At 42.3% G+C, this 23,596-nt stretch overlaps 1 protein-coding gene across 1 annotated transcript; it reads left to right on the top strand.

Moving 5' to 3' along the window:
- The first annotated feature begins 9,940 nt into the window (after positions 1-9,940).
- Positions 9,941-22,874, top strand: UPB1 (beta-ureidopropionase 1). The gene is made up of 10 exons (XM_071572425.1): positions 9,941-10,289; positions 10,905-11,076; positions 12,653-12,740; positions 13,435-13,529; positions 14,508-14,669; positions 17,027-17,196; positions 18,943-19,024; positions 19,866-19,908; positions 21,148-21,302; positions 22,616-22,874. Exons 1-10 carry the CDS (start codon positions 10,189-10,191, stop codon positions 22,697-22,699), a joined length of 1,152 nt encoding a protein of 383 aa, XP_071428526.1. The 5' UTR covers positions 9,941-10,188; the 3' UTR covers positions 22,700-22,874.
- Positions 22,875-23,596: the final 722 nt, after the last annotated feature.

Genomic DNA, 23,596 nt, shown 5'->3' with positions numbered 1-23,596 from the left:
GGAGGGGATGCAGCAGCAACAGAGGTGAGCACTGCCTCTTCCTGGGACAACTAGGAATTCTGGTGCCTCTTGAAGGAGCCATACAGACCCTACTTATGCATCTTCACCTCTGCTTGCTTTGATGCTCTGCAGAGTCAGGGGGAGGAGGTGGATGGGTAGGTAAGCAAGCACATGTTCCTGGCTGATCTTTCTGGCTAACACAGGAGGAGGCTGTGCTAGAAGCCCTTCTCAGGGCACAGCCTGACTTGGTGGAGGCTTTTAAAAATACTTTGTTTTATTCAGTTCCTGGAACTGAGCTGATGCTGGTGATTGTTATGCCAGGACCAGGAGGAATTGAGCTGAGCATCAACATGTTTGTGAGTGACACACTTGTGACTGCTTCCCATTGTGGAACAAAGGATGTAAAAGGTGAGCAACCAGACAGGAAAACATGGATATGAAACTTTTGCAGGCTCCCTTTTGCTCTGGAGACCAACTCAAGCAGAGTGTGTGTTGGGGGAAGATGTGTCACAGAACTGTCTTTTGCCAAGTAGTGCCTTTTCTTCTGCCACCAGTGATAGACAGTTCCTTTACTGTCCCCCAGTGCTGTGAATAGCCCATCTGATCAGTTAGAGATTTGATCTGGGCTGGCTGTTCATGGGCCAAGTGCTGTCCAAGCTCTTTATCCCTGCATGTCCCAGTTGTCCATCACACATCCCTGCCCCACTCACTCATTCCTGTGCTCCTCTCACATCTGTGGGTGACCCATGTCTCGCAGATGATCTGTCCAGGGAACATGTGCTATGTTTTCCTCCTGTTCCTGTGACTCTGGGGATGTCTGTTCTCCCACAAATCCTGTGAAAGTGTAGGGTGTGAGGTAAGTGGAAAGCTCCAGACATGCAAATGAAGGGGGCTATGTATTATTTACAAAACCACTTATTTCTGGTGTGTAAAAGAAAGGGTCTTTCTCATCCAGACTTGTTTCTTGGAGAAAAGCAAGAGCTAATGCTCATATTGTTGCCAGTGATTAAGTATTCCCTCAGGAGATCCTACATATACCTTAAATGAAGGCTCACTCGTTTGTGTGCTGGCTGCCTCCATCCCTGCTTCCTCTGCCTCCCTGTCTCTTTTCTCCCATCTCCTTCCACCCCTACCAGCCTGAAAAAGCATCTTTTGAATAATCTTTGTTGACACAAGCTGCCTTAGTTGTAGTTGCTGCAGGGGTTGGGAAGGCTCCTCAAGCAAAGAATGTTCAGTCCTTGGGGTCATGGAAAGCAGCCAGGAATTTCTGCTCTCCCATTCCCAGGGGCATGAGGAGCCCTCAGAGGAAACCCAAAGGTGACCATTTCCTCAGTTTAAATGTCATTGACCTGAACTGCAGATGTTTTCTAAGACTTTTTAAGATCAAGGGGGCAGTTTTGGAAATACATCAAGTATCTTGATGGAGGATCATGTCAAATTATAGAGTCCTACAAAACAATATAGGAAACTGTTATTTGAAAAAAAGAAAGCATCATCACTGTCTTTTTCAAACCTTTGGAGTTTTTTTAATTGCACTTGATACATGTGTGCAGCTTGTAAGTGAGAGAGCTGGATATTAAATGGCCAGATATCATTTCTTGCAAGTCTGAACACAGAATATCAGGATAGGTAGGCCATTAGCTGTGTGCTAACTGAGGAGAGTGTGTTACTCACAAGGAGAAAGGAGGTGACAGTGGGACTAAAGCTGCCTCTTTTCTGTAAGGGTGATATCTTAACAGCTCTCATGGGAGGAAAGACATGTTCAACCTAATAGGATAATGGAATAATATGTTGAACATATCAGCTTTGACACAGACCATCTGGTGGCTGTAGACACAAATAACCTAAGGAAAACAAATTTGAAATGTTTCAGGAAATGGCTATATACATGCAGAGCACTGGGGGGGCAGGAGTGTGCCTGTGTGTAAAAGGAAGAAGATAAAAGCCCCTCTCTTTGGCAGTGGGAAGAGTGTCTCACTCATTCCTGGAAAGGACTACATTCCATCCTTAATGACATTTGGTCTATAAATTCAGTACTGTCATCTGCTCTGGACCCACAGAACTCTGCACTGTGAGCTTGGACCAAAGGTCCAGTATGGAGTCCAGTTGGTAAACAGAAAAATCCCCCAAACCAAACAAAAACCCCCTCCCTTCCTACGGTTACTGTTAGAAATTTGCTCAGAAATTGTTGGTATGGAAACTATTGCTCAGCAGGAAAATTATCTCCACCAGTAGGTCATCCACAATCTCTTCCCTTCCTTCTTTCTGCTGACTTTGTGTTTCTGTCCCATCTTGTCTTCTCATCTCTGTCAACTGGTTTAAATTCCAGTCTCCATAGCCTGCTGGCCAGAATGAAATGGTTAACATGGACTTTTTATTTATCTCTCTCTTTTTTTTTTTTTTTAATCTTCATAAAACCAGTTTTCCTGTTTTGGAGCCCAATGAGATATCTGTGTGGAAGGTACTTATTCTTCTCAGGGCTTTGATTTCAGGCTCTCTGTGGACATCAGCAGATGCTATTTCAGCTGCTCCATTCTGTTCACAAGTGAAATATTTTCTTTCAAAATGAGAAAAAATAGGAATACACTTTTCTTACTAGCTGAAAGCTCAGAACCTGAACTGGAGCACATCATGCAAACCACAGCCAGTTGGTGGATGAATGTATGACCATGTAGGCAATACAATTCCTTTATTCTTTCTTGATGTCAACCAAGCCAAGACTTACATGTTGTATCTTCAGACAACATGTGAGTCTGCTCTGTGTGTACAGCCTGACCTGCCAGATTTCACTCTTGTATGACCACCACAGTGTGATAACCCACTTCTGCTGTGGTTGAGAAAACATAACACAACTGAAAGGATCAGTGGTGCTAAACTGCTAACGAGCCTTTGAAAGAGCTGAAGATATAGAAGACCTCAAAGAGGCCAATCAAGCCTCCCCTTCTCCTCTTGGTCACTGCAGATCCCTCTTGCCCTGGTACACTTGTGCTCTCTGTCTGTCTCTCTCTCTCAAGTCTTCAGCTTGTGCCATGACAAGTCCACAGGCATTTGTATGGGCTCAGGAAGGACAGCAGAATGTGTAACACTCTTCATAAATGCAGTTTCCTCCTTCCTCGTTTGCCAGCAGCATGTCAGCAGCAGGGATCACTTTCCTGTGCAGCAATGGCTTTGATAAAAGGTACATTAATGAGATATACTCCACTGATGAGTTATTTCTGGCACAGACAGAGCTGGAAGGAAGTCAGCATTACACACAGACACTCTTTGGCCTGGGAAGGTCTGAGAACCCTTTAAATACTTGGCTCAGAAATGGTTCTTTTCCTTTTATCTAGGAGATTTTTCCTTTCCTGTTAAGTTAATTAAACTTCTGTTTTGTCTTCCTCATGCCCTTTTGCCAGCATCCATGAAGACACTAGTTCAATAACCATCATTTCTAGTGTCAGGCTTAGGTTACTACTGTTTGTTTGCCAAGTGCAGCTGCAACTGTCTGCCCAAATTCACATGTTGCTGTGAGCCAGAGATATTGGCCCTCACTGCACAAACGTGCCACTGAGGCCTCACAGCATCCCTGCCATGAAGTCCCTGTGTATAAAACCCTGGAGTGCCTGAGGTCCTGAGAGACTGTGCTCCTGTGTCTGGGGACATGGATCAGTTCACTGGGCAAGTGCAGCTGAAGGGCTGAAGCCCCTTTCCCACTTCTTAGCACAAAACTGTGCTCCCACATCATGTTGCAGCACAGGGATCCCACAGATGCTCCTTTTCCAATTCCCTTCCCTGCCACCCACCCCACTGTGCAGCCCTAGTCAGTGGGAGCTGTGGGTTGAGTGGCTTTGGTGAGAGACTAATGGGGAAGCATTTTAATATGGAGAATGCAGCCCATGCAGTCTGCACTGGAGGTCCTTTTATATAGTGCTTGTATGAGAGATCTAGCAGGTTTTCCATAATAATTCCAGTGGTGGGAAGGGTCTCATCCTTTGTGAGAGACAAGCCTGCCTTATTATAATTTCCTCATTCTCTGCTTGAATGCCTTCCCAGAAAAGCAAGGTGTTGATTGTTAGTGGATGTTGCTGTTCCTTTTGTGCTGTCAAGTGTAAGACTAAAGATTAATGTATCCCTTTATTGACTGCTGTGTGCAGGTTTTTACCTGCCTGAAGAATATTCAGTGCCTTCCTAAAAGTTATCCAGAGGCATTCAGAGAGCAACCTATGGAAATAAACCTCTTCACGCTCCTGGCTGAGTTTCTTTGAACACCATCAAGCCCCAGCCCCTGTAACTGAGAGCCAGAGTGGTGTATTGATTCATTTAATACCCCTTTGTCCCTGCCAAGCTATTACCCAAAGCTCTCACCTACAAAACAATGGGTTTGGGGCTATCTAATAAGCTCACTGGGAATAACTTGTAATTTTTTTGATGAAATAATTTTCCAGTGATTTTTCCCCTTAAGGGCAATGTAGGGCTCTTGTAGTCTGTGTTTGGTTTTAACTTGGATGTCCCTGGAGTGGCTGTTTGGGATTACTTTACAATCGGGTTTTTATAGAGGGTTAAATGACTGAAAACTTGTCCTTTTTAGAATTCCAAATAAGCTCCCATTACTTTCTATGTGATATCCCTATCAACGCTACCAAATGCTTTTCCAAAGTTCATAGGATTCACATAGAGCTTCCACTCAGAGGGGAACTCCTTGAGGATTTCAAAGTTAACCCTGTGGTAAATTCAAGTCTATCTTTCTCAAAATCAGATTATTCAGTTCCAAACTGGATGTTTGCTATTTCCATTCTCTAGCTATATTCTTGCCAGGAATTTGGCAGTATAGAAACATGTTCCAGACTCTGCCTCTCTCCAGCTCTCACACTTTGAAATATCTAAATTCTGCAAGGATTGAAACAAAAGATCTTTTTCCTATTATGAGTGGAGGGACATCTTCCTCTTCCCAGATTATACCTAAAGTTCCTTCATTTTGGTATAGACTGCTACCCCCTTTGATGAAGGATTAGAACACCCTATTTTTAGTAGGTGCTTCAAGACCGGGCTTCCTGAACCCGTGGAAAACAAATGCGCCAGATTTTATTCTTTTGTTCTTTTAATAAACTGTCCGTGAGATTCTTCCCCTCCCCTCCTTTCCTGCTGGTTTACTTGCATTCTTACATGTTCAGTGTTTTTCTCTTCTGTCTTTGTTCCAGTTTATCAGCAATTTACACACAGTTGTTTCCCAGACTCCACGATTTCAACAGCAAAAATAACACTGACCTTTTGAGCCCATGAGCAATCTCGTTGGTGGTAATTTAGCAGAAAGTTACAGTAATGAACAAGAACTCTGCTCTTAAATGTTAGATCACTAAATGTGTTTTATGAGAGTTTATTACTTCTTTAATGCACTTCCTGTGCACCAGGGAGACAGCCATATTCCAGGGAAGGATGAAGTTTTTAATTGGCCCAAGTGCCCAATTTGTGATTTAAAGATACATTTTCAGGTGTGACTTAGTCAGAGCAATCAAGGAGAATGTTTCTAGCTGGAAACACAATAGTGCAAACAACAGAAGGGCTCTTACAAAGATACCTTAACTCTTTGAAAACTGTGAGCTGGGCTTTTCCTGTGGGAGGGAGGGGACGGTGATGGAAAACTTACATTTAACTCCCCAGATTTGGGGCTGCTCGGGGACTGCTTTGGTCCCAGGCATGCCTGAGAGCAGACAAAATGTATTGTCAACAATAAACTTCCTTAGTTTTCAGCCACTTCCCCTCACCCAGCCTTCAGATCAGCAGGAAGCCAAAAACAGATGACATGAAGCCAGCCAGAAGAACTTTATAGTTTGGCTCTCCTACTCACTCCATAGGTGATGGTACCTGTGGCTTTTGCAGAGCCCATGGGAAAGGCAGGGAATCTAAAGGCAGGCTGGAATTTTCCATCTGTATCAAAACCTTGACTTCTCTTTGTCTTAAGTTACATACAGACCCATTTCTAAAACTGGTAGGAGCAACTAAGGATTTCAGTAGAATTGGGAGGAGAGCTTTGTCTGTAACCAGAGTAAAGGCAAAAACCCTCTCAAAACCCCCACCAAAGTTAGGTGTTATTAGCAAGAGGTCATGGTACAAAGGAGTGACTTTAAAATAGAGAATGTTGGTTTCCCTACATCACAGCACCCTTAAACCAAAGCAGGACAGAAAGGAAGGTTACCAACTGTCTTCCTGTTTTTTAGCTGTGTATTAAGGAGCATGAAGCCAGTGTTTTATTTTCCCCCTGTATTTTACAGCTGTCTCCTCTCTCTACACTTTTATTATGCAAATTCCCCTTCACTGCCTGTCTCTTACACTTGAAATGTTTTGAATCAGGTATGTTCCAAGCTAATTGTTTTACATTTCCAAATGAAGCAAGGGAATTTGTATTTGAGGTGAAGCAATGTAAAGACCTTTTTCAGTGATCTCTTTTGCAGTGCAATTCAGTACTTTATTTTGTGGCCACTGTAGAAGGTCATTTGAGAAGCTGTTGCAGCATCTAGAAAGCAAGAGCACCAATATTATGTGGCCTTGACAGACTCATCTGGGTCCATGTCCACCCAAATCCCTTGATAGGTGTTAATAACCAGCAGCATGACCCTGTGGGTGATCTGAGACAGTTATTGGACTAGGGACAGAAGTTATTAATTTATTTGTCTGCTCTGGGAGCTGTGTGTGACCCACTGCAGGGACTGACGAGAAGAAAGTGTCTGGAGACATGATTCACGTGATAGTAGCAGGGTTTGTAAGAAGCTGGGTATTTCAGAGGGAGTACATGTAAATATTACTAACTTAAGGAAGGACAGAGAAATGCTGCCCCCACTCCTGCCTGCTAGCTCTGATACGTGATGCTGTTCAGCCTTTGCTCCTATCTTGGGCTACAGTGGAAAGACTTTGTTTGTTTGTTTAAATCTTTTTTGGGTCTTTCCCAATTTTAGCCTGAACTCTAGATATTTGGCTCCTGAATTCAGTCTCCAGGGTGCTTCTGACTAATGCTAGGGTGCTCTTGTGGGGTTTTACAGGAACTCTTGGGAGCAGTCTTGCAGCACAGAGTGTGGACCAGTATTACCAGAGCCCAGTTTTAGCTCTGTGATGGTATCTGTGCAACGCAGGGTTTCAGCTTTCTGAACAGATTACACTGTGTGGTCCTGACTTCTACATCCGACTTTCTGGACCACCCTGACTGAGGGCACGAGAGATGAAAAGCATGTGCACTTCAGAACTGTTTTGTAGGAATTTTCCCTCGTTTTAGAGAACTTTTGTTCCATAAAAGACTTATTTTCCTCTAAACCAGTTATTATAGCCTGGGCTTGTACCAAGAGGTTCAGCTATTTCCCAAAACAATTACTTGGTCCAGGTAATGCAGAACTGGGAAGAAGTTTAAATGCAGAGGTTTGAAGAAGTCAAAACCAGAGCAGGGATCTGGATTCAAGCATCCTACTTAACAGATAATTGCAGTGACTGAGGTGGAACATTTAGACTTAAATCCAAGCCCTCTAATATGCTTTGTCTGGGATATGGAAGGCATCTTCCTTTATTAGGTTACTTTCCTGCTCAACATTAACATTTTGTGCTTTGAAGGTTTATTGTGTTGGCTGGAGTTATACCTTTATATCCACGCAATCCCTATGGACTAGCCTGGTCTCCTTTCATCATTATTAGTAATTCTAGGCTTGTCATTTCCTATCCATGCAGTCTGGGCCTCCCTGCGTTGTTGCAGGATGGTTGATACAGTGCACAGGAAATGTTCTGTTTTTTCAGGTCTCGACCGTTCCTGAGTATTTTTTTCAGGGGCTTCAGTTTTATTGCCATGAAGTCCATTTCCTACATGTAGTACAATTTACTAAATTACAAATAAACAAGGCACCAATAGAGAAGTCAGTGAAAGTTCACACTAAGAATAGAAGCTTGAAGAGAAAAGTTCAGTTATGTGACCTTCTTCAGGAGCTGGATACAAAATAGACCTGCTGTTTTTCCCTTTAATTGCAGTCCAGGCAGAAAAGAAATTGAACAGTTCCCAGAGAAACCCAGACCCTTCTGTTTGTTTCTATGAATCTTCCAGAAATGCTTTATCTGTTGACATCCTGGGTATGCTGATATGGAAATGAACTGTCTTGACCTCCTCATTTCCCTCCTGTATTGTCAGCTGATTTTTGCATTGATCCTCCCTTTTGCAATGTTTAAAGATCTGCCAGCCATGAACGAAACAAAACGTTACTGAGAGGTGCCTTAAAAATTGGCCATTACAGCAAATCAGCATCATCAGATGAAAAATACCACACAAGTATCAGACATTGCATGTTATTGCCCTGCAGAAATAGGTTTGAAAAAGATAATTCCTAAGAACCAGTTTTTAGGCCCTTGGTCATTAACAAGATGCTACACTGCTGAGCACAGGGCTAATACTTACACAATGTGGTTGCTATCCATACCAAAGAGTTCCTTCCTTTCAAATGATGGGGGTTGTTTACTTCTCATTATTCAAAATTTTTTGCTTTATAGCATACTATCATCTGTATGTTTAGCTTATCTTGAAAATTCCCCCAAAGATGAAAGGGGTGGGGAATTTTCTCTTGAAAGGAGTTAGCCTGCCCTTTAGGAGTTATTCCAAAGAGCTCCTGCCTCTAACAAAGGCCCAGAGCAGCACGTCTGCCCTTGGTGCACTTGGCAGGCTAAAAATCACTGCAACTTTTGGGGCTGCAAAGGGTGAATTAGAGAGAAAGAATCACGTATCTCCAAATGCCTTGATGAAACCAGACTATCTCTGAACACTTTCTGCTTAAAGTTAAATATTAGACACTCTCTCCCTGACATTCTTTTGTAATTTAGTCTAAAAGGCTTAATATTTAACTCAAAATACCTAACAACTGCAAATGCTAAGTGCTGAACGTTGTTACATCCTCCAGCAGATACGTAACGCAGTGCTTAAACTTGGTAGGATATATTCAGAGGTGTAGCCATCTCTGGACTTCGTGCTTCACTTGAATGAGAAAACCAGTTGCTACGCTGTGAATTGCCGTGTGTTTTGTAGCAGAAGGCACAGCCGCGGGTTCAGGGGGCATAACTGGCTTAAACAGGGTGTCCAGGTGGTACTTGCTGAAGGAAATGTTCTTTATTAGATGCACATTTATTTTGGTCCCAGATCAAGGTCTTATTTGATTCAATCCTTTGTCTGACATTAACTCTGGTTTGGGGATTTCCAATTATATTGGGACTCAAGCCCATGTTAAAATCACAATCATTTATTGCTGGCTCCTGTTCAGAGTCTTACTGCAACTGGGCACACATATCCATGAAAACCATTGCCATTTTATGACCTCCTACTTCCAAGCTTTTCTGCTGGAATGGTCTCACTGTAAAAAGCCCCTAAAAGTACCAGGAATGGCAACATTCCTGCCCCTTTGGGACAGGGTGCCACCAAGGACCCTGGACATCCTATCGGCTGGAATAAGTGGTGATTTTCCTTCCCTTTCCCTTCCTCTTCCCTTTTCCCTTTCCTTTTCCCTTTTCCCTTTCCCTTTTCCCTTTCCCTCCCCTCTCCTCTCACCTTTGCCTTGCCTTCCTTTCCCATCTCTTCTCTCTCCCTTTCTCTTCTCGCCCCCTCTTTAATTCATCCCTTTCTTTCTTTTTTTTCATCCCACCCCTTTATCCAAACCCCACTGCTGTGTGCTTATATGGTAGGTCGGGGCCTAATACACACCTCCTTTCATGGCAAGTGTGTAATTTACCAGTAACACTTTATGAGGTTTATTTGTGGCCCCCCTGACTTTCCTCATTCCTTTGCACAACGACCACTTTCGAATCCTGGGCGCTCCCTTCTCGTAAAGGGTAGGACGCAACAATTTTGGCCGCCCTGGGGCCAGAAGCGGCAGAATGGCCGGGCAGGGCCGGACCTGCCAAAACCACCTGAGGGCAACGGGGCGTGTCCGGCAGGGCCGGCCGGGGCAAAGTCCGGGGGGCAGCGAGGGCCGAGGGGTTAGTGAGAGCCTGAGGGGCAGCAAAGGGCTGAGGGGCAGCGAGAACCCGAAGGGCAGTGAGAACCGGAAGGGCAGCGAAGGGCCGAGGGGCAGGAGAGGCCGAGGGGCAGGAGAGGCCGAGGGGCAGGGAGAGCCTGAGGGGCAGGGAGAGCCTGAGGGGCAGCGAAGGGCTGAGGGGCAGGAGAGGCCGAGGAGCAGCGCACGCCCCTCCTCTGCCATGGCGGCCACCCTGGAGTCGCTGGAGTCGTGCTTGGAGCGGCACATCCCGCCCGAGGACCTGGCCGAGGTGAAGCGGATCCTGTACGGGGGCGAGGCCAGGTGCGCCGCCGCCATGGGCTTCCCCCCCGCGGGTTACTGTCCTGACCCGCCCGGGCTCTGTCGCGCCCCGATGCCCAGCCCGGAGTGAGGGGAAGAGCAGTATGAGGGTGGGTGTGCGGGACACACGGCTGGGCTGAGGGGGAAAGGGACAGTAGCGTTCGCGGTGCACCCCTGAGGTGACTGGGGCGATTTGGAGGTGCCCCCGGTGTGGGCAGGAGGGCGGTGCGAGAAGGCGGCTGAGAGGGATGAAAGGCTTGACTGGGATAGGTGTGAGCGGGGGCTGGGAGGTCGTGACATCGGGGTGAGGGAGCTGGAAAAGGGAGGGTCAGACATGAGAAAAAATACAGTGGAGGGGAAGTTGTTTAAAAGGCAGGGCTGGCAGGTGGAGGTTCGTGCCTGTGTGGTCCTTGAACTCTGCAGCGAGGATTCTGGGAGGTTGTGCCATGGATTTGAGCGGTGAGACCTGCACACACCTGGGCACCCCTCACTGTCCCATGCTGGGCCATGGGAGCTCTGCAGGGTTAGACAGTAACTGTGATCCCCTGGGTCCATTGCATTCATAGCACAAAAGGAGGACATCTCATCCTGAAGTGGCTTGTTTCCTGTTCAATCCAGAAAACTTAATTTGCCAAGTGCTGCATGGTCAGCAGCTCAGGAAGGAGATTTCGAGCTACAGGGCTATGGATTTGAAGCTGCTCCGGAGCAATTGAGGAGGCCCCGTATTGTTCGAGTGGGACTGGTACAGAATAAAATTCCTCTTCCCACAGACACACCAGTGGCAGTCCAGGTACACAAAGTGGGGCTGGGGCTGTTTGTAACTCCTTTTCTGCTGTATTGAGAAATAACATGGTTCAGTTGCTGATTTTAGAAATTGCATCATGATATACCTAAGGATTGTCTGGCAGTATAGGACCCATCACTGCTGCAGTAAGGAGTCCTGTAAGAAATTTAGATGATGACACATTCAGTTTTATTGTTTCTCAGAAACATCTCTTGTGTTGTGTTCACTTAGTGAAGGCCCAACCTGCTTGCTCTTTTTCCAAAGCTAAATGTTTAGTAACTCATTTTGTATGTGAAAATCCTTTGCCTCAAATGAAACAGAAAATCATTTGCACAAAATCAAAAGGGATGGCAACCAGTGGAAACCACAGGTCCAGTTCTTGTTTTAATTGAGAAATGTTCCATTATAGGAAAATCCATTAGAGTAAACACAGATTAATAAAGCTGTGTTCATTATTCTTTGTACAGTGAAATCTTATTACATGGTTTAATGGTGACTTAGCAGGGCTGGGTTAATGGTTGGACTTGATCATCTTTGAGGTCTTTTCCAACCTTAATGATTCTGTGACCACCATCTCAACATCTTGGACACAAAAGCATTGAGGTGACACACATGTATAGAAATAGCCTCTTAAGAGTAGCTTTAAAAACAGGAAAGAAAACATATTTTTAAAATCTGGGTTACTAGTTTTGTACAGTGACAGGACAGAACATTTCTGAACTAATTTGTTTTGGAAAGATCTGTCACAGATGCAAGTCATTAATTCAGTAAATGGATCAAGTTTGCAGATTCTTTATAGCAGCTGTTGAAGAAAGTGCCAGTTATATTCATGATTTTACCTTATAAATAACTAGTTAACTATTTCTGTAAATCAATATGCAGTTGTTGAGTTCATAGGTCACTGCAGTCTTGTCTTGAGTTCTTTTTTTTACTGACACCTGAAAGTAGCAATGCAAAGTGCTCCACCTATGCTTGTCTTTGCTCAGAATACTCTTTAAGACTAACTGATAAACACTTTGATGTTTTTTACTGGTGATAATCTACTTAGCTCTTAGACAGAGGACTTTAGAAAACAGTCTGAGGTTAGTAACTCCTAGACATTGTCCAAGATCCACATACACAAGCAGGATTTTGAGATAGCTGAGGAAATAGACTGTCCTTGCCTCATATTTTAAGATTATGAGTACCTGACTTTAAATTCACATTTACTTAACATTTTTCTGTAGGTTGTTCACAGTGAGCAGCAAAATTAGGATTTTTTGCTGATTCTGTTAAGACTTTCAGCTTTCTGCAAGTCAGTCAGCACTGAGTTGCCATATATATAAATGTTGCAGCCATGGAATTAGAATCCCTTTGGAATGCTTTCTCTATTTTCAGCATCTAAATGCTTTTAAAAAATCTATATCTGTGTCTATTATCAGTGTTCAGGAATAACTTGTTGAGTTACTCCCCCTGAAAGCGACGGCACTAAGTATAGAACAAGATAAACTCAATGTGAGCAGAGGTTGTAAAACCAGGCTGTTAATAGAGAAGTGAGTTGGAACATGCAGGGTTTTTATAGTGTGACATTTCTTGCATTCAGGTGGCTGCTCTGCACAGACGAATCGAGGAGATTGTGGCAGTAGCTGCCATGTGTGGGGTCAACATTGTGTGTTTCCAGGAGGCTTGGAGTGAGTATTTCCTGGGAGTCCTTCTAGGTTGTCAGGTGTCAAGTTCCTTCTGGTTTAACAGGTGTCCTGTACTAGAAATATGTCTAGTAAGTAAATAACAGAAATCTTCCAAAGTACAACAATTGACTTCACTGATTTGCTTCCTAAAGGAAAAACCAAAGAGCCTTAGTTAGGAGAACTATGGAATATATGTGAGTCTATTAAAGACTGGCATAAACTGCAGTGGTGATATTTGAAGCTCCTTCGTGGCATCCTTCATGAGTCTTTCCTCATTTTTTTTTCTCCTAAAACTTTAGGGTTTTTTCTAGACAGGTATTAAAATTTAAAAATCTGTTTTTAGTCTGCATAGGGGGTTTGAGGCTTAATAGAAGCAAAGCCCAAAACAAAGGCCTGTGAAATGTTTGTGAAAGCAGGTTATTCACAGACAGTGAACACTGGGGACTGGGGTGTGTTTCGTATTTTTGCCCCTGCTGAGACTTCACTAAGTGCATTCATTCTCTTCTGCTTTGTTCTGTGTGGGCCCCAAACTCCTTGGCCTTGCTAGAAGTACTTTTAAGCAGCTTTTGCCTTTAAACAAGAAAACCAGTTGAATCATTCTTAATTGATTTTCTAATCTGTGTTCATGCAAATAGTATGTATTTCTAGAGTGACATGAGCATTCCTGTGGATCTTGTTGTGCTTTGGTGTTTTCCAGCCATGCCCTTTGCTTTTTGTACAAGAGAGAAACTTCCTTGGACTGAATTTGCTGAGTCAGCAGAGGATGGGCCAACAACAAAGTTCTGTCAGGAGGTAAAAAACCCAGCCAAGAAAAAACCCCAAACCCACGTCCATCCTCCAGCCCCAGCCCATAATGCCACTGATTAACATGGATTTCTTCTTTCTGTACTGTTCTGGTATGACTGAGAAAGCTGAAAGAATAAAAAATATTTTTTCCACTTGCTTGACAAATACTAATAGTGAGTTGAAGTAGAAATGGACAACTGTGCTCAATATTTATGTTTTAACACACTTTGCATTTAAATCTGCCTTTTACCATGAAAACAAAATGAAACTGCCTGTTTAACTGTTCCTGAGTTTGACAAGGGAATGTTTCCTCATACAAATATTTTTAATTTCTGTTTTAAATGGTGTTTCTTGCCTAAAACAGTCAGTCATTATACAATGTTTGCATGGAAGTGTGAGAAGAGTAGCCTTTCCTGAACAGGGAGCAGTGGCACACAACTGTTTGCATCTCCCTCTGGAATGACACAAATGTAGAGCACTTTTTATGGGCCCAAGGAGATTTGTTATTGTCTGGCTCTTGTTTCTCCAGAGACTGTTGATTAGAAGGGTGGCAGAGTTTATTTTTGTTTTCTGACAACTTTTTTTAAGTAAGGAATTTCAATTATTTTCTTTTACAAGTGATTGAAACAACAAAAGACTGTTTTGATGTCAGATTTTCCCAGATATGCACTGAGCTATTGGGCTTTTGTAGCCAGTGTAATATCTCTGATCTGATCTAGGGCATGAACGTGCTGCTTCTCACTGTGCAGTTACTGACACTGTGGAAGTTTGGAGAAATAAAAGAAAGAAAAGTGCTTTAATGTGCTAGTAAACTGGCAGAAGTTGCTGCATTTCTCACTCATACCCATGACATTCAACACTTATTCTATACATGTAATGCTATTTTACTTTCTTTTCTTTTTAATGAAATAACTGTTTTCAGGGAGCTGGGGTGTCTGTCACTCAGGCTTGTGTTTAATAGAGGAATTGTGTTCATTTGTACAGCTGGCAAAGAAATACAACATGGTTGTGGTATCTCCAATCCTGGAGCGAGATGAAGTACATGGTGGAATTCTGTGGAATACTGCAGTGGTCATTTCTAATTCTGGGGCTGTCCTTGGCAAAAGTAGGAAAAATCACATTCCAAGGGTTGGAGATTTCAATGAGGTAAGATGCAGTTTTGTGACTGTCAAGTCTTGCCCTGCAGCTCTTCTTTGTGCCACTGTGTGTTGTGTCAGAGTCGTACTGGCAGGAAATGTAAAGTGTTTCTAGAAAATGTGGTTCACTTACTGTCAAATCAGTTTTTCTCAGATTAAATTATACTAAGTTAATTTCTCAAGAATTAATAATTGTTGTGAGAGTGATGAGTCTTAAAAGACAAATAATGTTTGTCATGTAATCTTCCTTGGCCTGGTTGGAACTACAAAAGTATAGAGAATCTTTTAGAAAAAATTGTTTAATTCACAGCTGTGTTATGTTTGTTGTGCATCTTTGGCTTGGGCAGCTTTTCCATGTGTGCAAGTTGAACTCAGTTTGCAGGGCAGTTGTTCCATGGTTTCTCTGTGAGGTTGTCTTGCCAGTGACAGTTCTTTTGCTTGTGTTTGTTTCAGCAGAGTCCTTTAATTCATTACACTTCTGACTGAGTAGCTGGTTTGTGGCATCCTCTGTTTGCCAACCACAGTTCTGCCCCTGAAACCCCCAGCAGGTTTTGGGCTGCCCTCCAGAATCAGCTTCAGAAACTGAGCTGGCAGTAAAGGCAGTGTTAGAAGAAAACTGGTGGATCTGAAATGTCTTTATCTATCCATAGAATTATCTCAAGTAGAAAGATCAGGATTAAAAATTAACCAAAGTCTAAAAATACATTGTCTTACCTAACTGAATCTCTCCTTGTCAGCTAAAATGAGTAATTAACAGAGGCATTTCTTCTAAGCACCAGGCACTGCTCTATACCTGCACTTGCTTGTGTTTCCTGCCTGACTCCAGTCACCAAACTGAGGCTTCAGAGCCCAAACTGCTTTTTTATTAACTTAAGAAGTTGTTTTGGGTCTTGAAATTTCATGTTCAAAGACCTCTGGAAGTTTTGACCTGGGATTCCAGACCTGATCAGGCTGGTTTGTGTTTCTTCAGAGGAGGCCGTTAAGGGTTTCTACACAGTGAATTTCTGGCACAGGCCTGTCAGTCACCAGTGTTACCTTCTATGTTTAACAATTAATTTTGATACTTATTTTATCAGGTCTCTCCTTTAACTAGCAAAGTAGTAACTAACAAACCCATCAGTTATGCCCCACATTTTTTTATTTGTTCCTTATTTAATCCAACAAAAAAATAAATTCCTGGTGTTTTTGCTAAAGAATTATGTCTTTCAGTTTTTCAGAGTGTTTTGTGGAGCATCAGCAGATTCCAGGAAACTTGTTTTTTCCAGCTATGAAACTGTAATGAAAGGCACCTAAAAAAGAAAATATTTTTACTTTTTCATGTCAAGTATAAATAGAGTTTTATTAAGAGTTTTGCATAGTTGCTAAAAAGGTAGTTCTTAGAATCCTAAATACCAGAATTACTACAAAACAATCTGTTTATAGCTTGCAGCTGTACTATAGTGATTTGACATTTCTTCTTGTATATACCTTGTTATGGAATCAAATAGTGTTTGCCCAAAACAGCACTGTCTTAACTAGTTTTGTTAGCAGAGCATTAAGTCTGTTCTCCTGAGCTGAGCAATTCTGATGGAGCAACTTTAGAAACCACCCAGGTTACAGGAAAGGATTATGTTCATCTCTGTTACTTTAATGTTGTTTTCTTTATCAACAAAGTTAGACCTCAAGGAAATGTTGCATTTGGAAGTATTTCTTGTGGATTGTCTCTGTAGAGCAGACAGGGAAAGGAGCCTTGTAAAATCATGACCATTGAATCAGTGAGAACTAAATGGAAAGGGAAAGATTCAGCCATGTGTGGGAGGGCACAGAAGCAAAAATCAATCCTTGAGGCTTCACACTTTGTTGCTGTGGAGATGATTGTGACCTCTGGTGAGGAATAAAGAAATAAGAACTGATGAATTCCCTGAAGCAGCAGCATTCTTGTTTTTCTTCTCCTATGGTAATAAAAGAAACTGAAAATAGAAGAAAAAAATGGAAATATACTCAATCAGCAGAATCCAAATGGATCACGATGGAGAATTTTCTCATGTGGTGAATGTACTAATAGAGCTGCCTAAAGCTTGGTGATTTGTGGTTCTGTCCTAACCTTCTGTAGGAATTTCTAGCAGTGATAGAAGAGCTGGTCATAGTCACACAGTGCTTAGAGTGAGGGAAAACAGAAATGGGCTTGAATTTGATCTCAGCAGCCTTGGAGCCACTTTGTGCTGTGCACCCATCGGGGTGCTCTGTGTTCTAAATGAAGTGTTGTCCTTGCTCATGATCTGATTTCAGTCTGGTTATCAGAAACAAAGCAATGGTCGTGGTACTTCTTTCCACTGTTTTGAGAAGTCTGCCTTTATACTGTTTTTCTTCTGTTTTGCTTGTTCGTAGTCTACTTACTATATGGAAGGAAACACAGGACACCCAGTATTCCAGACCCAGTTTGGAGCCATTGCTGTGAACATTTGCTATGGGCGCCATCACCCTCTGAACTGGCTCATGTTCAGCATGAATGGAGCAGAGATCATCTTTAACCCTTCAGCCACTATTGGGACACTCAGGTAAAATGCAAACTGACTTATTACTTGTATTTTGGGCTAACTGACCTCTGACCCCCTCACTGGGGCCTCAGGAGCACCTTGCTGAGGTCTTGGGACTGGAGGTGCAGCCTCCTTGTTTTGCCTTCACAAGGAGCCTCCATTCCTCACCTGGAGTTCTGGCCTACCAGTCTGCTTCCTGTCACTGATTCTCTTCCAGAACTTTATTGTACATCTGCAGGTCTTCTGCCTTTGAGACAGTGTTAACCAGCATCCAGCTGGTGTTCTGAAAGCCAAGGAGAGTTTATTTAGATTATTCATGTAGTATTTTTGCTTTGTGATAGACAACAGTCATTTAGATCCAGGCTTATCATGCCAGCTTTTGTAGGAGCATGGTATCAAACTGCAGTTTCCAGAGCCAAGCTGAGAAACCCTCCTCTCAAAAGCATCTTTTTAAAACTGTTGGCAATTTTTTGATTATCAAGCCTCTTGAACTGGACTGAACCAGTGTAAACTTTCCCTTGAGATTAATCTTCTGAAGATTGACATTGATTGCACCATCCTGGCTTGATTTTTCTAAGACAAAAATGAAAACCAGCTCAGGGGCTAAGAAAATACACTTATCTAACTATGGGGTCACTTCTTGGGTATAGCCTTTTCTTCCTGTCTCCCCTCTTCTGTGAAATTTTAATTTGCTGGAGCTTTTCAGTAAAATCCCTTTTACTTAAAAAAGCTGAGTGCCAGACTTGAAGCAATTGAGAAAAGAAGCAATAAACCAAGTCCTTTCAATCAGTCAGGAACCATCTCTGAAGATTCTTGAGTCTGACTGGCAGATGAATGAGTTGGGTGCTTGCAGCTTTGTTTGGTATTCCAAATCTGGCAGGTATTTGCTGTCACAGGAGTGTGCAAATTGTATCACCTTTATTTTGAAGCTCTGAATACTTCCTTCCAGATCTCCTGTTTAACTTGTCTGATCCATGTGTATCAAACTATTTAATAAAAAGACTATTTCAGTTTCAAACATCTGTCAGAATTGGAATTTCTGTTGGAAAAGAGGTAGAGGCTTGTTAGAAGGATTTTTTTTATTCTTCATTTCTCAGTTTTATATCAATTTAGTAATTGGTTTAATAAATTATTAGTGGGAAGTTATCAGGATGATTTTGTTAAATATACTTTCTTTTCTATCAACCCACCATGGGGAAATGACTGTCTGAAAAGTGCTATGAAAACTAAGGTTGAAATAGCAGAAGTAGGACAGTTTTGTGGAATGGTTTTATTTTCTTTAGTTTTTTTAATTGAAAAATTAATTTTTTTTTCATTCACTGCTGTAAAAGCTTCTCCTGGACCATTTTGGGGAAAAAAGGAGGCAACATATATGAGTCTCTTACATCTTTTTTGCAGAATGATGCTTGGTCTGTGAAAGTTAATGGAATGTGTTAGCACCTGTGCAAATTTTTTGCATAATTTGGAAAGTAAAATATTTAACACTTAGATTGCTTTGAAAATCATGAGATGTGGTAATTTTGTTGTTGTTGTTTTGTTTTCCATGACAAAGCCACATTTACCAGTTTATCAAATAGAGTTTTTCATACCTGTAACTTCACAGAAAATAACCAGTGCTTGGCTTTCTCTGGGGATATTTTGATTGTAACAGCAAGCTCAGTGTAAAGAGCTGACTTTGTCTTGAGCCAGCGTGCGGTGTGAGCCCGGATGTGGATGCGGCACGGGAGTGTCCCAGTGGTGAGTCGCTGCTGCCTCTCTCTGTTGCAGCGAGTCGCTGTGGCCAATCGAAGCCAGAAATGCCGCCATAGCCAATCACTGCTTCACGTGCCCCATCAACAGAGTGGGAACGGTGCGTATCCTCTCAGTGCTTCCTTGCTTTTCATAACTCAGGTGTGGAGCATGAGGTAATGCAGGTAATGGACTAACAGCACTAGAATGCATGGATTCCTCTACCATGCAACTGCTGTGTAAGAGCCTGTGATGTGATTAGAAGATGGACAGTGATAAAGAGATTGAGAGCTGCCTCGTTGCTGGCAGCCTGTTCTTTGGTTGCAGCTGCTTCCTGTTCTTGAATTGAATCTTTGTCATAGGCACGCACCCTTTTGCAAACTCTCCTGGTTTCTGTGGTGAAATCAGTGTTCTTTGAGCCAACATGACTGAAAATTAAATATATCCTCACATAAGTAGTACACATCTGGTGGCTGTTGTACAGATATCAGCTCTTTCTGGAGTGTAAAATGCTATAATGAAAATCAATACTGCACACAATTGGACATTCTTGCCTTCAGATTAGTACAAATACCCTATTTTTGTGCGTTTTTAATAAGGTTCCCTGCAAAAATCCAGATTTATTCTTGCTGTTATGTGATTACATTTGCCTTTTGCAATCCAAAAAGATGCGTTTGGTTAAATATCTCCTCCTTTGTCTCTTTTTTAAGCTGGTGAAACACTTACAAGGCGTGTTCTCCAACTGTATGAGCAACGAGCAGTGATAAAAGATCTTGTGTTCTATTCTATCCATCACAGAAAGTAGGCCCCTCTGATGACTCCCTTTAGACAGTGCTGATAGTGGGCCAGAAAAAATCTTCATAGATTTATACAAACTTCCAAACTAGATACTATAGACTAGAAAGGATGTCTTGACCGAAATGGAATTACACTGCCACCTATGGATTCCTCTTATTTCACAGGAATACTACAAGAATGCCTTTACTTCTGGAGATGGTGGAAAAGGTATGTTCAGAAATCACCTTCCATGGTTGCTAATACTTGTTACCTGGAAAGTCTGAAGGAAGGACAGGTGTCCTGCAAGTGTCTGTCCCATGGCAGCTGGAGTGCCTCGGGACTGCCTCACCTGGCACTGCTGTTTGTGAGCTGGAGAGGAGTGTTTCCTGGGCATGGTGCTGGAACCACGGTGTGAGCTCACCTGAGGTTTCTCTACACTTTCAGAGGACTGAGAGTTTTAGAGTCCATGCAGTATTGTAGGACTGGGAGAGACGAATCCCACAAATTACCCTGTGTTGTCACTGCACGTCACTGTGTTGTCACTGTGATGTTTTATTTCCAGTTTTAAGATTATTAAGAGTTATTTCACAGCCTTGGAAGTATTTAAAGCCAGGTTGGACAGGACTCTGAGAACTGCCTTGTCTACTGGAAGGTGTTCCTGCCCATGGCAGGGGGTTGGAAGAAGATGATCTTCAGGGTCACTTCCAAACCAAACCATTCTAGAATCTGTGAACAGTAACAGCCCTAGCCTGAATCTCCAGCCATGCCATTTTGTCCAGTTTCCCAGATTTGCTGGAATTTAATGATGGAGAAAGAACCTGAGATTTACTTGTATGTACTTGTATGATGAAACACTATAACTTGACCTATGACAGCCATGGCTGCTTCTGGCTTCATCCAGAGTGAGCCTGAGCCTTTTTTTAGCCAGTGTTGGAGCCAAGTGTTTTTAGCAGCTGCATGAAGATCAGTGGTATCCCTTGCTTAGTAGTACAACAGATGTGATTGATTTTTGGCACAACTCAAAGGTTGTGCAATATGAAATAGTATCTTTTCTGTGCTCAAATCCCAGTGTTTTTATCTCTGACCTTCTATTGAAAACCGAGTGAGTGAATCTCTGTCAGCTGTTTTAGAAAGGTGTGATTTGACACTTAGATTGCATTTAAATGCTAAATAAAAAACTATGAGACCAAAGCCTTTAGTTCAGAGACTTAATAATGGAAAAGCATAATCATTCATTATTTGAAGGGCAGTGCAGTGAGTTTATCCTGTTAATTCGATGTGTCCAGTGCATGAAAGTAACCACTGCCCAGGACTGCAGTTCCTTTAGGGTCATGCTGGGACTCTGCAGGATGATGTCTTGCCTAAAGGACAGGGAGTGAGCAACCACAAGAAACTGAGCCAGGTTTTATGGGACACTGCATGTTAAATTGCAGAGGGTTTTACATTCTTTATAAAAATGTCTTTAAGCACACCATGAGCTGGGCCATTTCTATGGCTCCAGTTACGTGGCAGCCCCGGACGGCAGCAGGACACCGGGACTGTCCCGCACTCGGGATGGGCTGCTCGTGGCAGAGATGGACCTCAACCTCTGCAGGCAAGTCGGGGACAAATGGAATTTTAAGGTAAGCCTGATTATAAAGAAAATATAATATTAGAGAAAATGAGCTTCCATAATGATTCTATGATCTTAAAATAGTTAAAAGGCAGCTTTTTCTTTTTTTATATAGCAATCTAGAGCTTAAATTGTCAGGATGTTCTGGAAGCCAAAGGCATAAGTAGATTCAGAAAAGGACTAACCACATTCAGGGAAACTAGGCCAGTGGCTTTCAAATGGACCCTAAGTGTGGATTGCCAAGAGTTCTGAGGATTGCTGGGGAAGTGTCTGTGCTTTCCTTGTGCAGAGTACGTAGGCATTTGTCTCTGATCTGATCTGACATGGTAGTAGTATATACTCTTAGAGGCCTTCATGGTCAGTTTTGGTGACATTTAGTGAAAACCCAAACCCACAAGCTTCTGAGAACTTTCTGAATGCAAACTTCTTGCAGTGCTAACTGTCTGAATTTGTGGCTATGTTGAAGCTGCAGAGAAAGTGCTGTGTACTGTGTGCATTCATCTCTGAAGTGTCCTAACACTCTTGAATTTATCTAAATCAGATTAAGATGGCTGCAAGCCATTCCACATGGCTTTAACAAACTTATTTATTACTATTTTTTTGTGTTTTCTGAGATAAAGCTGATTTAGATCATCTTTCCTGAGGGTGTAATTTGATTTAATTTCTCCAGCAGCAGTGCTGGTTGAAGAAGCAGCTGCTTCAGCCCAGCAGTTTGCTAACCCTTCAGTTGTGCCAGTGCAAGCTGTGGGGGGTGTTATATATGCCAATATCATACACTCATTTAGTGGGGTGACCAGATTTATTTCTTTTTAAACAAATGACACTCTAGTTCTTTTTTTTTAATCTGATCAAGCTTACAACAGGCCTCACAAATACCCTGTTGGAACAACAAAGGCAAGCAAAAGGAGAAAAATATCTGGAAACTTCTGAAGTAGGCTTTGTTGGTGAATAAAACATCTTGCTTGCTTCTGTGGAGACAGATCTTTTGTTTTAGTCCTCAGTACTGCTAGAGACTAGAACTCCTTCCTATCCACTCCTAAGATCAGCATGATTTAAAACTTTGACTTTTTAGGGTAGAAAGGTCTGGCTTTTTGGGGTAGAAATATCATTTGAGGCAACATAATGTAAATTCTTTTATGAAAAGTGTGTTGGTTTGTGCTAAGGCACTGCAGGTCTTGGATTCTGAGTGATTTATGATTTTGCTGTTTGGAACAATTAAATCCTATGTTGTCATAAAGAAAACCCCAGTGGATATAAATATTCTCTCCTGAAGTACTTTTGTAGATCCCTGAAAGAACTGAAGCTTTGATTTTTCTTTTCCAGATGACTGGTAGGTATGACATGTATGCAGAAAAGCTTGCTGAAGCAATCCAGCCTTACTTCATGCCCAATATCATCAAAGAGTGAGAGAGAGAGCATCTCATTACACTCAAATGTTACAAGAAAAATTAAAAGGTACTGTTGATTGATAGCTGTCCTGTGGATCACAAGTTGTTATTGTAATGTTGTTAGTTGAATTTCCTGTAATCAACCTTAAATAATAGGATTCAAAACTGCATTAAGTAAAATAATTGCAAATGGCTTCTTGAGTGTTTGGTTTGTTATTTACACTAATGAATGCAAAGTTTTGTTCCTTACTAGAAATACATCCAGTAGGAACACATGGATTAAAAATGATAATGAAATTTATTCAGTACAGTATTCTGTGGTTTGATGGTGAGTTCACGGGACATAAAATTTTACATAATCTTTGCACTGTGCCTCTGTTTACTTCTGCTTCCTAGTTTTTAACCTTTAATCAAATGTGTACTTTAGGGAGAAAAGAGGCATAAACTGTTACCATCTGGTGGTTTGTTTTTTTTTTTTCCTAACTACAAACTATTTGATGCAGTTGTTAGAGCTGGGTACTGTCCTGGACATCTTCTGGTTGTTTGAAGACCTGTGGGTGCTGTAAAGCAAGATCCCCTTGGTTCTGTTTCCCTTTCCACCACAACCACAGCTGGACTGGTGTCTTTGATGGGCTCCTTCAAGCTGCAAAGTCATCCTGAGAAAGGTGCTTTGAGGATTTTCCAAAGCTCATTGACCTGTTGGGAGGCAGAAGTAGAAACCCTGGCTAAAGCACAGGCCTGGCTGGGGCAGTTGCACACTTTTCCCTGAGAACAGAAAGCCATGGAGCTGTTCTTGGAGATTAGGAGGGATCAGGAAAACTCCTTCCCTGGGGCTGCACTGCAGGAGGATATTCCGTGGTTGTGGAGTACACAAAACACCTGTGGAATACAGGTAATAATGACACATTTGCTATTT

Source organism: Pithys albifrons, chromosome 17 (assembly GCF_047495875.1).
Source record: "Pithys albifrons albifrons isolate INPA30051 chromosome 17, PitAlb_v1, whole genome shotgun sequence".
Classification (NCBI taxonomy): domain Eukaryota; kingdom Metazoa; phylum Chordata; class Aves; order Passeriformes; family Thamnophilidae; genus Pithys; species Pithys albifrons.
The sequence above is the reverse complement of the archived record's forward strand: the minus strand, read 5'-3'. Positions and strand labels throughout refer to the sequence as shown.

What these genes read in the sequence shown, in the direction of transcription:
- UPB1 (XM_071572425.1), top strand. Translation starts at nt 10,189, where the DNA reads ATGGCGGCCACCCTGGAGTCGCTGGAGTCGTGCTTGGAGCGGCACATC. An exon ending in CTGTACGGGGGCGAGGCCAG is followed by an intron (nt 10,290 to 10,904) that starts GTGCGCCGCCGC and finishes TGTTCAATCCAG; the next exon opens with AAAACTTAATTTGCCAAGTG. An exon ending in GGGTTGGAGATTTCAATGAG is followed by an intron (nt 14,670 to 17,026) that starts GTAAGATGCAGT and finishes GCTTGTTCGTAG; the next exon opens with TCTACTTACTATATGGAAGG.